This window comes from Erpetoichthys calabaricus, chromosome 18 (genome assembly GCF_900747795.2).
Source record: "Erpetoichthys calabaricus chromosome 18, fErpCal1.3, whole genome shotgun sequence".
Taxonomy (NCBI): domain Eukaryota; kingdom Metazoa; phylum Chordata; class Cladistia; order Polypteriformes; family Polypteridae; genus Erpetoichthys; species Erpetoichthys calabaricus.
In genome coordinates, this window is record NC_041411.2 from 59,450,020 (window position 1) to 59,467,470 (window position 17,451).

A 17,451-nucleotide genomic window follows, 5' to 3' on the forward strand; every position below is an offset into this window, starting at 1 on the left:
CAGCATCAAACCTTCATGTGATATCACCACAGAAGAAACTGGACAAGCAGCTGGCTAAAGTAACCCAGAGTTTATCCTTTTCCTTGATTTGTGGTCCTCCAAAGTTAATCTAATCATCCTCCTATTTTTGAACCTGGTTAATCCAATTAAGAGTCAGAGCCTATCCTAGTAGAACTGAATGCCAGACAGGAACGAACCCTGGGTAGGGTGAAAGGTTTTTGCTCTGCAAAATTTTCATGAAATGGTGTTTTGGTTGACCACTTCTCCATTGCAAACTGGTATCATGAACTTTGCAATTTTGTTTTTTGTGTGTGAGAAAGCAGTGGAATTTCTGCAATAAGGGCCAGTAGATCACAACCCCATCCGGAGTTATGCAAAATAAGCTTCCATCAATAAATTACTTTATTGTTAAAATGTTTACAATGGCCCTCAACTTAGTCTTCAAAAACAATTTTTGTGCTGTTTTCCATATTATGCTTAATGCAATTTCTTTTTGCTTCTAGTACTATATGTGCCAGGTGCAAGCCTGTTTCTGGATGAGGGGTTTGGACCAATTGGCCCTGCAGTGTTGTCTGTACCTTTTTGATGGGGTCATCACCTGTATTAAAATGAGGAAAATGTGGTGGTGGTGTTGTTTGTAATTGCACTTGTGCACTTCCAGGTTGAGCTTTTCCCAGTTGATGCCACAGAGCACATGCCTTTGAAGACCTACGAAAAATCCAGTGCCTTTTCCTAACTTAAAGGTAGCCACAATAATATGAAAAATAAAGAAAGTGAATTTCCCCTTGGGATTAATAAAGTATCTATCTATCTATCTATCTATCTATCTATCTATCTATCTATCTATCTATCTATCTATCTATCTATCTATCTATCTATCTATCTATCTATCTATCTATCTATCTATCTATCGAAAGGAGATCAATACTGGGAATCCATCATTCACAAGACATTACACTCCATGTTGATTTTCACATACCACTGAGGGGGACCACACTAAATTTGAAAAAGCCATGAAGAAAGCCTAGCTAAGATAGATAGATAGATAGATAGATAGATAGATAGATAGATAGATAGATAGATAGATAGATAGATAGATAGATAGATAGATAGATAGATAGATAGATAGATAGATAGATAGATAGATACTTTATTAATCCCAAGGGGAAATTCACATACTCCAGCAGCAGCATACTGATAAAAAAACACTATTAAATTAAAGAGTGATAAAAATGCTGGTATAACAGACAATAACTTTGTATAATGTTAACGTTTACCCTCCCCGAGTGGAACTGAAGAGTTGCATAGTTTGGGGGAGGAACGATCTCCTCACTCTGTCAGTGGGGCAGGACATTGACAGCAGTCTGTCGCTGAAGCTGCTCCTCTGTCCGGAGATGATCCTGTTCAGTGGATGCAGTGGATTCTCCATGACTGACAGGAGCCTGCTCATTCTTTTGATGTCAAAAGAATTAAAATTAAATGAGCAACAGCAACAATGATGCTGTAATCAATTAAGCAGCAGATTGAACAGCTGGTTCATAACAAGGAGTCAGTGCCACTATGGGCAGACATTCCATGCTCCAGGAAATGAGCCAGCATTGATCTTTTATTTCGAAGCCACCAGCACACATATACAACCAGACAACAAAATGTTTTGAACACCACAGCAGTTTTTAGGCATAATATAAAAATATATAAATCAAATCGTATATTAATCAGTTGCACTTCTCTTTAATAATTATGCATTTATCACCAGAACAGACACCAAGGAAGATAAAACATGCATTTACAATACAAGCAGCACAAACACCATGGTGGGTATGTGACAAATGCACATGCAACAAAACAGAGAGACGAAAATAATAACTCATTGTGTGTGGAGCACCATTAGTAGGTGTTCAGTACAACTTGTATGGGATTGTCTGTTCCTACGACGTCCATAATGAGCAAGCTTGGCACTTGACATTTGAGAATATGTCACATTACGTGATTTTTTCAGCAATTTTCAGTTGCAGCCTTTAATTACAGAATGCTAGAGAGTCAGAAGTAAGTCAGCTGTGAGCTCCTATGAAGTCGTCTAGCCTGACATACCCTGCAGCTCACTCCAGCTACTACCACTTACTAGGTGCATTCTGTCTCCAATTGTTACCAGTAATGGGGGTCATCTGCTATAACACTGCTATAACAGGATTTGAATGCAGAGTCCTTTCCAATAATGTCTGTAATAAAAGGTGTGGGAGTGATTTCATGCACTTTCTAATATCCATACTATAACTTCTAAAAACAATGTTGTGTAATAGATAGATAGATAGATAGATAGATAGATAGATAGATAGATAGATAGATAGATAGATAGATAGATAGATAGATAGATAGATAGATAGATAGATAGATAGATAGATAGATAGATAGATAGATAGATAGATAGATAGATACTTTATTAATCCCAGGGGGAAATTCACAATTATCAACAATCTACATTAACGCCTTTGTGTGTATGGACAAGCTCCCGCTTGATGTAGCACTAAATTGCCACCAGTATTACAAATATAAGTTGGACAAAAAACGATTTTGTTGCTAGGAGGTGTCCACTAAATTTAATAAAAGAATAAGTAAAAAACATAATAATAACAAGAGGTGTGCCTTTCAATCAAAAAAAAAAGAACGAAAAATGGCAGTTTAGTTCTCTTTAAATTCACACATATACAGTATGACATATGTGTATACATATATATCTTTGACAGAATGTTTTTTTATTTTATTAATTCTAATTAAAAGCAAATAACAATCCATACAATCAAATTAAACTTATCAAAAACAAAATTCAACCCCCACCCAAAAAAAGAGAGGAGAGCCAGCAAACAAAGTAAATCTTTGAAGCAGCAAGGAAGTAAGAGTATCAATTACCCCCATATAGAAGTGTATTCTAAAATATTATTTATTAGATCCTGCCATATTTTAAAAAGGTTTTGAACAGATCATCTAAGTGAGAATTATATTTTGCCAATTTCAAATAGTATAGGGCATCAGTTACCCAGTGACTTAAAGGTGGTGGGTTGGGATTCTTCCAATTGAGCAAGATAAGTCTACATGCTAGTAGTGAGGTTAAGGCAATTACAGTTTGTTTGTCCTTCTCCACTTTAACTCCATCTGGGAGTCCACCAAACACAGCTGTTAATGGAATAGAAGTGATTGTCACACCGAGGCTGTCTGTTAGGCATTCACAGATTTTTGTCCACAATGATGTTCATTTGGTGCACACCCAAAACATGTGGCCCAGTGAGGCTGGAGCTACAATTGCAATGTTCACAGGTTGTCTCTTGCCCTGGAAACATTTTGGATAGTTTTAATCGAGATCAATGTGCTCGATAGAAGATTTTAAATTGAATAATTGAGTGCTTTGTGCATATGAATCTGGTATGTATTCTGTGCATGGCTGCCTTCCAATCCTTTTCTGAAATGTTAAGTGAAAGATCCTTTCCCCATTGTGCCCTGGGATCTGTGAAAGGAAGAAACTTTAAAATGTTTTTATAAATTGTGGAGGTGCTATCTGAGTCTTCAAGACTGATCAATATTTCTTCTTGAATACAAATAGGTGGGAGGTGGGAAAAATTGGGCAGATTCAGTTTAGCAAAGTTTCTAGCTTGAAAGTAGTGGAAAACTTGTGTTGATGAGAAGTTAAATTTGAAGCTTAATTACTTGTAGGATTCAGAAACATTATCGATGTAGAAATCTCTAAATGTTTTAATCCAGACATTTTCCAAGCATATGATTAAATACTGTTTATGTTTGAGAGGGTGGAAAAGAGTGGTTGTCATGTAGAAGTACAACAGATAAGAGCTTCTCTGTCTTAAAGTGCTTCCTACATTAGTACCGTATTCTGAGAAAATGAAGGGTGATTGGATTATTAGTGTATTGACAATAATTTGTTTTTACTGGGGCAAAGAGCAGGGCATATAAAAAGTATTGCAAGATTTGAATTCTATTTGCAGACCAGTAATTGTGTATATTTATTGATTTGTGTCGATGTCCAGGGGGGTATTTTCCGTACGTCGCTTAAATCATCCGAGATCAGATGCCTCATCTTGGATGAGTTAATGCTGGTGAAACTCATCCGGGATAAGTCAGTTTTTCAAATGCAGGCGTGTAGCAGATTAGTCGAGCTGGATCTAATCATCCGAGATGATTGCGCACGCCTGCGCTGAGTGAAAAGCCCATATATATTGAGTCTAGAAAACATGATCAGCAAGTCTTTGATAGGCTGTAACAAAATGACGAAAGAACGGGCTCATTTATTTTCACACAAGCGGAGCAGGACCTTTTATTCGAAGGACATGAAGAATTTCAAGATTTAATATGCACAAGGGATAATACTGCAAAAGCAGCCCAGACCAGAAAAGACGGCTGGCAAAAAGTGGCCGACAAATTGAATGCTAAGTAGTGTGTATTGTACTTACTAAATGCAGCGTTTCATTTCCTATGTGTCAGATTAATTATTATTTAAAATGTCATAATTCCAGATCAAACGTGAGCACAAGGAGAACATGGGAACAGGTTAAAGTGAAGTACAAGAATATACTTCAAACTGGTAAATATTGGTATATAACTATTTAAAGAATTATTGACATAAATAATCATATATAATATAAAAAACATTAATTTTAAAGCTAATAAGAAGGCAGACAAGCAACAAACAGGTGGAGGTCCACGCGATTCAGACCTAACCCCTGCAGAAGAGTTGGCTCTCCAGCAAAATGCCCATCACCCTGTTTCTGAGGGCATTCCAGGGGGAAGCTCCTACTCAGAACCAGTGGCAGGATGCAGTGGTCACTTCATTTCAGGTAAAAGATGATCATTGCATATGCTGTATTTGTCCTCAATATGTGCGATAGGTATGTTTCATATAGCCCCCTTTTTTTTTGTTGGGTCAGTTGCAGGAAATGTCATATCCCTAGACCCTGTGTCTGACCAATGAGATATTGAAGAAGGTCAAATATTTTATGAAGACACTGTGTCTGATTATTCATCAGGAGAAGAGGTACATTTTCCAAATAATGTTTGATCAAACTCCACTCTGATCAGTCCCATGTGCCCCAATCACATTTGGAAATCCTGGATAATGAGAATGTTAGGCTGATTGTGAGATTCTTTATGGAACTGTGGGTGTTTTTACTTGTGTATTTCCCATACCTGCAATGGCATGAAATGCCTCTTTTATTGTCTGCACACGCAGGTGTCCAGGAAACACTATGAAAACCCGAAGGAAATATTTCAGAGCCAAACAGACTTTAAGAATTGCCTGGCAAACTGCACTTTTAGATTTTCCGTATCGTCTACAGTATATAAAAAAGTGCCGCTTGCAAAAAACCTCAAAGCAATGCCTACTGTCTGTGTGGTTGTGAGAGCCCGACTTCGCCAAGTTTAACTTCGAATATAAGGTCCTAATACATTTTTGAGGTACAATATTCCCCCTCGGCTAAAGCGGTGTCTTTCGAAAAAAAAGATCTTTCGAATTTCCTCCAGGAGCAATAAAGGATCTTGCCGATCGCGCAAACCCCTCTCTCTATGAAATTCTCTCTTATAATTTGAGTACCGGTATCAATAGGTCACTCATTCATGAACAGTGAAGCCATGACTGAATGAATTCCATGCACGGACACTGATTATGTGTGAGAGATAATCCTGGTTTACGTAGAACAAACCTGCTCCGAGCAGGTTTGAGGATTAGGATGTGTTGCTATGACAACACTTCCAGCAAGAGTTTCGAAAGACCGACAGATCCAGGATCAGGCCAAATCGTCAACAATTACATCCGGCTAAACGACTAATCCACATAAGAAAAATTCCCCCCCTGATCTTTATGGCCTGTGTATTTGCCACCCAGTAATAAAACTGAAAGTTAGGTAGTGCCATGCCACCTTCTTCTTTAGATCATTGTAGAGTTGCCTTTTGGATGCATAAATGTTTAGAATTCCAAATGAATGAGGTTATGATTGAGTTTAATTTCTTAAAAAAAAAGATATGTTAATGTATATGGGGATAATTTGAAATAGAAAAAGAAGCTTATGAAGGATGTTCATCTTAATACACATTTTTTAAATACAAAGGAATATTTCTTTCTCATAAAATAATTATTAACGGATGGGCCTAACAGTCTGAAAGGGTGGGCATGGCTCCCTGAGTCCAGAATGAAGGGTCTGCTCTGTTTTAAGGATTTTAAGGATTCTTCAGATGAACCATAAAACCAAGGTTCTTACTGTCTGTGGTTATTAAAGATCCCTGGGCATCCTTTGTAAAGAGTAGGGTGTATCTTGATGTCCTGGCTAAATTGTCCATCACGGCCTGGTCATTCTGGCTTCCTAATCATCCCATCTCTGACAGGCTAATTATCTCTAACCTCTTCACCACCTAACAGCTAATGTGTGGTGAGCGCACTGGCTCAAAATGGCTGCCATTGCATCATGCTGCACATCAGTGGTGGTTGAAGTAGCTCCCCCTCACTATGTAAAGCACCTTGAAAGTGCCTCATAAATGTAATGAATTAGTATTAATTATAGGCAACTAGCAAGAAAGAGTTTGCTTATGGCAGAATAGATTTAATTATCATATTAGTTGATTTTTAATGCAGTTACATTATTTATTTTCTTCAGAAAATTTTTCACATAAAAAAGAAACTTTATTTGAGATTTATTTTAGTAACATTGTGCATCCATTTTGGTGAGTCAGACCTTCCCCAGCCATTCATCTAACTCTGTCCAAATTAACTGAGTAACTTCATAACAAATAGGTAAAATCATTTCAAATAAAGGGTAAAGTCTGCAGTGGGTTGGCATCCTGCCCAGGATTGGTTCCTGCCTTGTGCCCTGTGTTGGCTGGGATTGGCTCCAGCAGACCCCCGTGACCCTGTGTTCAGATTCAACGGGTTGGAAAATGGATGGATGGATGAGTAAAGTAATAGACAAGAAAACATTAAAAATGTGACATTCTTAGAAAAGAAAAAAAATGAATGAGAGTGCATTTCAGAATTGTCAGATTAAATTTTAGAAAAGACCTCTGATTAATAAACTGTTTGGAGTGGCAACAGCTCTGGTTCTCCAGGAACCTAACTTCATTAGTTTGTTCGTTAATTAATTAATTAATTAATTCATTCATTCATTCATTCTTTCATTCATTCATTCATTCAATTCTCTTTTGAACTCACTTATTCTAACTGTAATTCCATTAGCACTGTAAACCGCGGCAGTTACAGTGCTGGACAGTCTGCAGGACTCACTCAGGTTGATTTTATTTCTAACTTTAAATCCTCAGTTTTACTGGTCAGCAGTAGAATATTCAGCTATAGGGATTATAAAATGTATTAATTATTTTTTTACACTAGGGAATGGAAATATATTGAATTCATATTTTTTTTTGCTGTTGAACAACAGAGAAAATTAATTTTGTCAAAATTTAAAAAGTACATATATTTTTAAAACATTTAAAATATCCATCCATCCATCCATTTTCCAACCCGCTGAATCCGAACACAGGGTCACGGGGGTCTGCTGGAGCCATTCCCAGCCAACACAGGGCACAAGGCAGGAACCAATCCCGGGCAGGGTGCCAACCCACCGCAGGACACACACAAACACCAAGCACACACTAGGGCCAATTTAGAATCGCCAATCCACCTAACCTGCATGTCTTTGGACTGTGGGAGGAAACCGGAGCGCCCGGAGGAAACCCACGCAGACATGGGGAGAACATGCAAACTCCACGCAGGGAGGACCCGGGAAGCGAACCCAGGTCCCCAGGTCTCCCAACTGCGAGGCAGCAGCGCGACCGTGCCGCCACATTTAAAATATCCAAACTGAAAACAAGCAACATCTACCTCGTCTGCCTGGAATTAGTTTTTCAGTAGAGACACTACTTTGTTCCAGATTTCATCTGAGAGACATATTAGGAGAAGCATCTACCATCTTTACTCATCTGGACTCTACAGTTTTTTTTTGTATAATTTTGCTACAGTCTCAGTGAACTGTTGCTGTATGTTTCCTGACAGAGGGTTGGGCATTGCCCAGGGCACTCTGAAACATGATTGTTTTTGGTTTTCAACAACTCCATTGTGCCTTTGACCATATGTTTTAGGTCATTGTCCTGTCAGGAAATACATTTTCTTCCACATCCCCGGTCTCATGCCAACTTCTGCAGAAAAAGGTTTTTCTCCACAATTTTGGCCTACTTTAAAGCCTGTATGTTGAATTCTTTATTCACAAGTCTTCCACACCCTAACATAGAGGAGCATGCCTTTGTCGTGAAGCTGTCACTGTTCTACTCAATCGTAGAATGGCAGACACTTAGCTGTAAGGGCAAAAAAGATCTTCTCTTACTTGGTGTCAGGTTCTTTTACATGCTAATATGACCGCTGATGTGAGCTTTTTAGCTTTCTTTACTCTCATGAATCCCCCTACAATTGAATTTGTATACTGAGGCACATATGAAAGTCCTAAAAAGTATTTTTCCACCTTGTTTTCTATATGTTTTATGTTGATAATAGTTTGATGAATGCTCCATCAGGTTAACTGGTGATTCTAGATTGGCCCCGTGTGTGAGTGTTAAAGAGAGTGGGCCCTTCCATAGACTGACACTTTTCCAGGGTTGCTCCCTGCCTTTGGATCGCTGTGGCAAGGATAGGCTGTGCCCGCCATGTGCCTGCATTTGATTAAGTGGGTTTGAGAGTATTATATTATGCTATAAAGAACACAAATGCAACACTGTCTTATTATGAAGAAATTCCCTGCGGCAGGAATTTGCATTTAAGTCCTGTCGCCCAGGTCATTATTGCTTTCATTTCCATTATGACTCTGACTTATGCACATTTTTTTTTCAAATCCACCATGGCACATTCTGCTTCATGAGTCTGTAATCCATCATTCCCTTTGGCAGTTAAGCCTTATTTCATACACAGTCCCTATGTGGCCTGGGAATGTTCGCTGGTCAGATGGGATCTATTCCCAAAATGACTCTGGCAACATATTTGTCTAAGAAGCTGCATCTGGAGTGTTTAGGCCTAAGGCAGTAGCCAATCAATCCTTATTTGATATAGCGCCTTTTACTAGGCTCTTCAAAGGGCAATTCCCGGGGGTGTAAATACACTCCAGTTACCGTCTTGTTTTGTTTTGTTTAACTGTTGCCACAAGGCCAAGAAGGAAAGCTCTAGAATTTCCACTGGGCCCCTCAGCAGTTTCCTTTCTCAAATGGCCAGCACATTTCACAAGCAATTTCCATATATGTTTACTTAGTTAAATGTTTCCAACCCACCGTGCCATTTCCAGTGTCTGTGGTGCCACCATCTTTCCTGAGATACAAATACCCGGATGCCCAAGATTTCTTGGCAATCACTGAGAGATGAAGAGATGAGCACAAGATCAGCCCTTCTTGACACCTGTTTCCAGAGATGACCAGGTTGCAGTTAAAATCTAATTTTCCATGACCATGTGGTTTTGCAGTACTACTTTCATTGATTTCAGCGACAATGCAGCTACTTTGTGTTTTTCTATAAATCCATAACAAACGCCGTCTTGTGGGGTCTGGTCTACCAGTTGTCTGCTATGAGACATTGTATCCACAGTCTCAGAGTCAGCCTGCACTGGCTCCTTTTTTCATACTACAAGACGCGTGGGAAATTATAGTACAACATGGCCTTCTCTGCAGGAGCAGTGATGAACTTTGGGCTCAGACATGGCCTTTACTTTGATCAGGAGACTTGATGAATAGTAAACACTTTGAAGATGCATAGGCTTTAACCTCAGGGGTGAAAGGTGACAATGATCTCCCTACAGTAGCTTACACAAAACAATCTTTGACAATTTGTTGATGAATCTCTCGCTGAAAAGAGAGAAAGAGAGGAAAAAAGGAAAGAGCCAGCAGACATTGCATAAGTGAACATTGGGAGCTTGGCAAGATTTAACAACTAATGTAGCAGCTTGGGTGTAAAGCACTGCTGTTGTCATTGCAGCCGAGGTCCGTCGTTTGGACAGACAGCAAGTCGCACAAATTCCACAATTTAGCAGTGTTAAGGCATTTGCAGGGTACTCAGGGTGCCCAGTGGTTCCAAATACTCAGATTAAAGAAAAGTCAGTCAGAATACTGCTGGAGAATTAAAAAAAATAACATTAAAAATCTAATGGCCTGGGTCCTCTGCTGTGTTACCAAAGTGTGTGAAAAAAAGAAAACAAGAATCGAAAACATGAAAAATACATCTATTGAAACCAAAACAAATTAACCTAAACTACATTCTGATACTAGAAAAAATAAATACAGTGGATCCTCGAGATACGATCACCTCTGTATACGAGAAATTCAAGATACGAGGAAAGTATGAGCGAAAAATTCGGATCTAACGTAACGAGCCACGAGCCAGGCTGTGGGTATGCGTGACGCGTTTCCCGATCCGCCTCGACTCGGGGATTCACCCAAGCTGACGCTGCCCGCCCGTCAGCTCACTCAGTGTTCCTTGTTCTCCCGTAGCGTGCGCTTGTGATTTCATTGTTTTTTTTGCATTTAACGTGAAAATAATTATTCCACGATGCCTCTCAAGAAGATTGTTGCCTCAGATAGTGCTGCCACTAGTGTTATTAGTGTTTACCAGTGTTATTTATTAAAGGTAAACTACAGTATATATTATTTATCAGTGTTATTTGTTAGGAAAATTGATTTTTATGTTGATATTTTTGGGGGTGCGGAACGGATTAACTGGATTTCCATTATTTTCAATGGGGAAGTTTGTTCTAGATACAAGAAATTCGCTATATGAGCTCAGTGCTGGAACGAATTAAACTCGTATCTCGAGGTTCCACTGTATAGAGTTAGATAAATGTCAATAAAAGTTAAGAAGGTATAATAAAATATGCATCTATGATATATCATTAATTAAAAAAGAACAAATTGGTATTAGTGGGCTCCTTTCAAAAAAATGTTAGGGGGGCACGATTAAAACTGTTATGAAAACTCGGGTCGCAAATACTTAAAGGTTGAGAAACGCTGATTTACTTTAAGATAAAAATGCAGTAATCTCAAGAGCTGAGGAGCACTCTTTTTTTTAGAGTCAGACCCATCTTCAGCCACTGCCTCCCAGTGTGAATCTAAGTCATGTCCCATTAGAGTTGCTAACCCACTGTGTCCATGAGTCACACCCCAGTTCAGCCACTGATGCCCAATACGTTTATGCATGGTATCCTGGTTGGGCAGCGTATGCTTGGTGTATTTCTGAGACAAAGTTCATTCACTAACGCTCAAATCACACACCAGTTTGATCACTCACAGGTCACGTTCCATTTCTGACACTGATACCCAGTGTGTCCCAGAGTCACATCCCTGTTCAGTCATAGATATTCATTGTGTTGCAGAGCTTCATCTTGACTTGTCCTTGAGTCACATTTCACTGCAGTCACTGCCATCTTTAATGTCTAGGAGTTATGTCTCAGTTTAGTTACTGCAACTCACCGAGTCCGCAGTTCCCTTTTTAATTAACCCAGTGCTGCACAACAGGTGTTTGACGAGATCCCTTTTTAATATTGCGCACCCCATCTACATATAACATGGAGTGCACTTCCAAACAGGTGCTCAAGTGTAGTACACTCATGATATCTCTTTCAGGCTGGTGAAACATAGTGTAAGATCCTTGTCTTTTGCTCTACGGACTTTAGGACCCTGATGGCAAGATCGGACAACTTTGGCTTCCTCTTTATTAAAGGCAGATGGATGGACTTGGCATGATTACTTCAGACTGTTCCTTGTTAGCTGTGGAATATTCATCTTTGCCACTTGTGTCTCCTTTAACCTGAGAACAGAGTAATGGTACCACAGAGTTTAGCAGATAAAGTTCTCTATGAAACATTCCTAACTCCCAGAATCTCTAGTGGCAACTTCCGTGGACAAGTGCCATCTGAGGACAACAGCATCATCTTTCTTGTGTAACATAGGTGAAGCCTCCTCATCATCATCATCATCCTGCCATAATTGTGTTTTGAATGAAGGTCCGTCCATTCATCCATCTTTTCTCATGTATATTGTTTTATAGGTTTATATACAGTATAACAGATGCATTGCCTGTTACACAAATTTACACATTATTATTATTGTGATGTGAGAGAAAAGTGGAGGACCTAGAGAAAATTCACAAGGAAACAGAAATCCAGCAAACTGTCAAGCAATCAAAGTGAGTTATACACACATGTATCTGTGTGTGCACTTTCATGTGTGATGTACTGTAAATATGCATACATTTGTTTGTATCTTTGTGTGCTCACAATATGCCCGTGAGTGCATTTGGAACACTGATCTGCCTTGGGTTTGCCTCTCAGCTCCAAAATTGATTTGTCACGTTTTCAGGGACTGCAGGAGAATTCCTGTGAGGCGGATCTGAACTTTGAACAGAGAAAGCAGACTGACATTTGATTTGTGATGAAAATAGAAATGATGTGGTGGTTTCTAAGGAGCTAGGCATGTCTGGCCAACTTGGAATAGTGGCAGGAAGCTCATATGTGTCTGCAAGGAAGATTGTGAGTGCTGATCATTTTCCCAGTTGGAGCTTGTTTCCATTTCTTTTAAAGCAGATCGTGTCTCTGCTTTCACTTTTCAGTTTTTTCAGTGCTGTACTATGTATTGAGGCTGGCCTGGGATGTGCTGTGTGAATCAAGTACTTGCGTGACATTCATCTTCACTAAAATTGTTAATTCTTGTTCTCTTTCAGGTTTCAAGGAGTTATAGCTGCCTTGTACTACATTGGTCATTCAAAATGGCTGCTGCTTGGCTCCTCAGGTCGGTCCTTTTAAAAGGTCTTTTATTGTGGCAAGCTGTCATCTGCAGTGCCCAGAATGACTGCACTGGTGCTGAATGCCTTGTACTGGAAAACTGCATTGAAGAGGTGCTGGAAGTGGGCTCCTGTTGTGCATCCTGCATGAAAAAAGGTTGCACCTGCGAGGGGTACCAGTATTATGATTGTGTGAATGCAGGCTTTCGCAATGGCAAAGTCCCAGAGGGTAAATCTTACTTGGTAGATTTTGGAAGTACTGAGTGTTCTTGCCCCAAAGGAGGAGGAAAAATCACCTGTCACTTTATCCCCTGCCCTGAAATCCCCCCAAACTGCATTGAGTTGGATGAGCCATCTGACAGTTGCTCCCACTGCAAGCGAATTGGATGTACCCATGGAGACCAGACATATGAAGCTGGTTATACATTCCAGATGGACGCCTGCCAGGTATGCCATTGCCCCAAAGAAGGAGGAGATCTAATGTGCTACCCTAAGCCAGATTGTCAGTCACAGGCCACAGAGGAAGGAAACCATCGAAAACATTATGATGAACCTTACAGCTATGATCAGGAGGCCTCAGAAGATCAACAGTCCAAAGAGCACAGCAGAAGCCTCTCCATTTTCAAAACAGATCAGGCACACACAATAGATAATGACTATGACTACCCAGAATTCAGCTCTACACAAAGAGCCAAGTGGGATACTGTATCACCAACTATATCATCTTTGATCCCTGCACTGGATCGTGAACACCCATCACCCAACGATACACTAAATGTGGAGCACAGGTTAAGAGATACACATCTGGAAGAAGTCACTGACACCCCCATACTTCAGACCACCCAAGTGACGCCACTTATGGGCCCATCTGACAATGTGACTGAAACCATGATAAACCTAAAACTAGTCTCTGAGCCCAGATGGCTCACCTCTACTGATAGCCGTGGGTTGACCACCTTCCCACCAGTCAGGTTCAACCCCACAAGCCAACCTGAGGAAGTGGTAAAGGCAACTGAACATGAGCAGCAGAGAAGGCAGTCACAAAGTTTTCTACATTATGATGCCAAAGAAGAGGAGAGGCCATCTGGGACCTTGACTACAAGTGTAGGTGAGTGCAAAATCGGACAGGGCAAGCAATTGTAGAATATGACGAAAAGAAAAGGAGAGTGCCTTTATGTGGCTTCTCTCCAAACCTCGGCACGAGAATCTCTCTGAAATCCTGAATTTATGACTAAATTGGTTTTATTTGTTTCACACATCCTGCTGCCAAAGGCACTTCCCGGTCCAGAAAAACAAGTGAAACCAGACGGTGGAATTGAGTGTCAGACAGTTAGATAGAAGACTCAGGGATAAATGGAGTCTAGCTTGGCCATTCAAGTGAAGATGATTAGATGCCAGAAAGTTCTCTGACCTTCCAGTTTGGATAGAAGTCGAGGTCAGAATGTTTTGTCACCACTCACAGTCAGGACTTTTTCCTTAATTTTGTCAATCAACTTGAACCTTAAGTGGCTGAAAGAACTATAAGGCAAACGGGGTGTCTTTCCTATACCAGCAATGTGGGGAGGCACTAAAGGTCATGATTGCTACTCACTGTCATGACCATTTGATAAGTAAGGAGTTGGGATGAGGCAAGTGATGTTGAGGTATCACAATATGATTTACATTGTGAGTGCCCCTGCTAGGCCCTAGCCAGTCCATGAAATATCTTGCTAATTTTCTGCCATTTTGCTTTCCTTTCCGAAAATTGCTCTCTCTTTTTGTGGTGGCAATCAGGTGGCTGCTTGATGTGTGGTGCTGAAGGTAGTCCATACAGATGTGTTCATTTTCTATACAAGTGGCAAAGCGGATGACCAAAGTTGCTTGTCACAGAGGCTCATTCTGATCATCTTACTGGCCTAATTATTCGTCACTGTTTTCCTCAGAACTCGGTATCATACATACATGGTCAGTCCTGTACTCTGTCTGGCTGATGCGTGAGGCGTTTCTTTTCATTTCATTCTTGAAGTTCACCATGCATTTGAGCATTGATCTCACATGTTCCCCCACACTCCAGACAGGTACTGTAATTCAAAGAAGCCAGAAGCCCCACCTCATTGTCTATAATTTATAATCAGCAGGGCCCTATTGATAGGTTAATGATTTTCACTTTAAGTTCAATTTCTACTGAGAATTGAAGACAGGAGTATCTTGGCAACTAGAGCACAATGCATCATCAAAAGTGAGGAGAAACTCTGAGTAGGCCCCTTGGTCCTGTACTGAGTACAGTCATTGTCTGCCCATTCCCTGAGATTAGGCAGCTGTGCTATCAAAAGATTTAAGCACTGTGATAGATTAGAGGTCTCCGTGACCCCTTGAACCCTTGGACTCGACTCCAGACACCAGGTAAAAGTCCAATAATTGTATTTATTTGGACAATACAGTGCACAAAGCACCCTCCTCTCCACAATACTCAATAATAATAACAATAACAATAATAATACACAATAATCAATCCTCCACACTCCCAGACACTTTGCCACCCTTCCTCCCAGCTCAGCTCAATGTCTGGGCGTACCCATGAGTCCTTTATACCCCTTGACCCGGAAGTGGTTCCAAACCAAACCCACAAGTCCATTTCCTTCCGGGTCAGGGCAAACAGTCCTCCTCTTCATCCCGGGAGCGCGTCACTTCCTCGAGTCACGTGACTGACATGCACTCCCGGGTTATAGGGCATGCAAGAGTCCGGCAGTCTCCCCACAGCGACTCCTGGTGGTCCCCAAGGTATCCAGCAGGGCTGTGCATATAAACTACAAAGTCCATGAGGCCCTGCTGGAATTCGGGGAACGTCCACGCTGTTGGGAGAGCTCCATCTGGCGGCCTGGGGGTGAGGGCTGGGATATTTAGCCGGCCACACACCACAGCACGTTCTGCATGTGGAATCTATTGTTGCTCTACTAAGTGAACTTTTAAGTTCCATCCTAATTAAAATTAATGCAACACTAAAACAATGGTAGTATAACGGCCGACCCCTTACCCGGCCGGCAGCTACACCTCCAAGCCCTGTGGCCTGGATAAATTACTGAGCTGAATCTAAATAACAAGCCGTACCTCTAACAAATGAAAATTTTCCCCACAATCGACGGTTTAATCAAGCATGCAAAAAACAGATGATATGTAAAAATAGGTAATTAATTATATTAAATGAGCAATAACAAGAAAAAAATGCACAATATATATATATATATATATATATATATATATATATATATATATATATATATATATATATATATATATATATATACACACAATAAACCCTCCCTTGCCCTTGTAACATATAACAAACAACACGAATAACAAAAAATGAATGATATACGGAATGATCGTGAACTTGAGTCCGGTTATAAAAACTGTCCTGAATACGGTTGACTGTACTAGCGATAAATGAGTCGTTTGATTTTCCCGGAACAAAATGGAGCAGCCTCACCGTGAATCCTCGGCGCGTAGTGGATGATGAAGTCCGACCCCGGGTCTCTCGTGATGAGGGTATTGAAGTAAGTCCGGCGGATTGAAAAACAAACTGGATGAAAATGCACGATGTGGAATACAGCAGGTACAGATGGCTCATGGTCGTGGTCATGAAAATGAAAAGTCTCCTTCTCTCCTCTCCTTCCTCCTTTTCTGTTCCCTCCTGATTGCTTAAAAAGTCCTGTGATGGATGTAATTGATTAATAGCAAACAGGTGTTTTCCAGGATTGAGGCTGCGGTCTCCTCCCATCATCCGTCCCCCTTTACGGAGATGACATTCACTGACACACAAACAGCAAACGGAACGATGGAAACAAGATGCACATGGTACTAACACTGACAACACTATTACTACTATGTAGCCCCGCTACAGTAGGACCTATAATTTGACTGCATAATGAGACTGTTGGCGGTTATTATTTGGTGTATCTGCCAACATGCACAAGAGGACTGGACTGGAGAAGATGGAGATGTCTTGTAGAGATTATTTTAATCTATAGTGAGCAGATTTTTGGAATGCCAAGCCTTACAATGGCAGATGTGGGAAAAGTGAACTGTGGAAATAGTGTAGGCTTCCATACATGTGTTTGTTAGGTGTGGGGATGCATGGAGTCCCTTTTGACAATTGGCAAAGCTTAGTCAGAAAATATGAAGATACAAATGTGGCATGTGACCTGCGATCCTGTGCTTTTGAGTTTCTAATGATTAAAAAAAAAAAAGTAAATAAAATAGCACATAGCACAAAGTAAACACACAGTCTGATTGGAACCAGTACTCAGTAGTGCTATCTTGATGCCATCTTGTCTGTCCTACAAATATGTATGCTTCAGTGAAAAAAAGTGAATTCACAAACATACCTGCCAATGAGTAGCATGATGGCTCCAGTCATGACTTAGTCTCTGTGGAGTCTGCGTTCTCACCCAAGTAATACAATTTTTCATCCATGTTCCAAAGATTTATATGTGAGATTGTTTGGAAATTTTAAACTGGGTCTCTCCTACTTTGAACTGGTGTCAGAGATGAATGTTTTAGACTTGCTACAGAGGTTGGAAAGAGGAACCTATTAGGCTGTATAAGAAACAATTATTTTTAGAGGGAAGATAAGCTTCTTATTACAAACCTGTTGCAGACTGAAACCCGCCGTCATTGCA

The 17,451-nt window shown here is 40.3% G+C and overlaps 1 protein-coding gene across 2 annotated transcripts in view; it reads left to right on the forward strand.

Annotated features, from left to right (window-relative positions):
* The window catches only part of fbln2 (fibulin 2), an 890,980-nt gene that overhangs the window by 6,765 nt on the left and 866,764 nt on the right, over nt 1–17,451 (forward strand). For both annotated transcript variants that reach the window (XM_028825322.2, XM_028825323.2), the window contains exon 2: nt 12,734–13,901. In XM_028825322.2, the coding sequence (XP_028681155.1) occupies nt 12,779–13,901 (1,123 nt within the window). In that variant the 5' untranslated portion in view covers nt 12,734–12,778. The remainder of the gene's footprint in view (nt 1–12,733; nt 13,902–17,451) is intronic.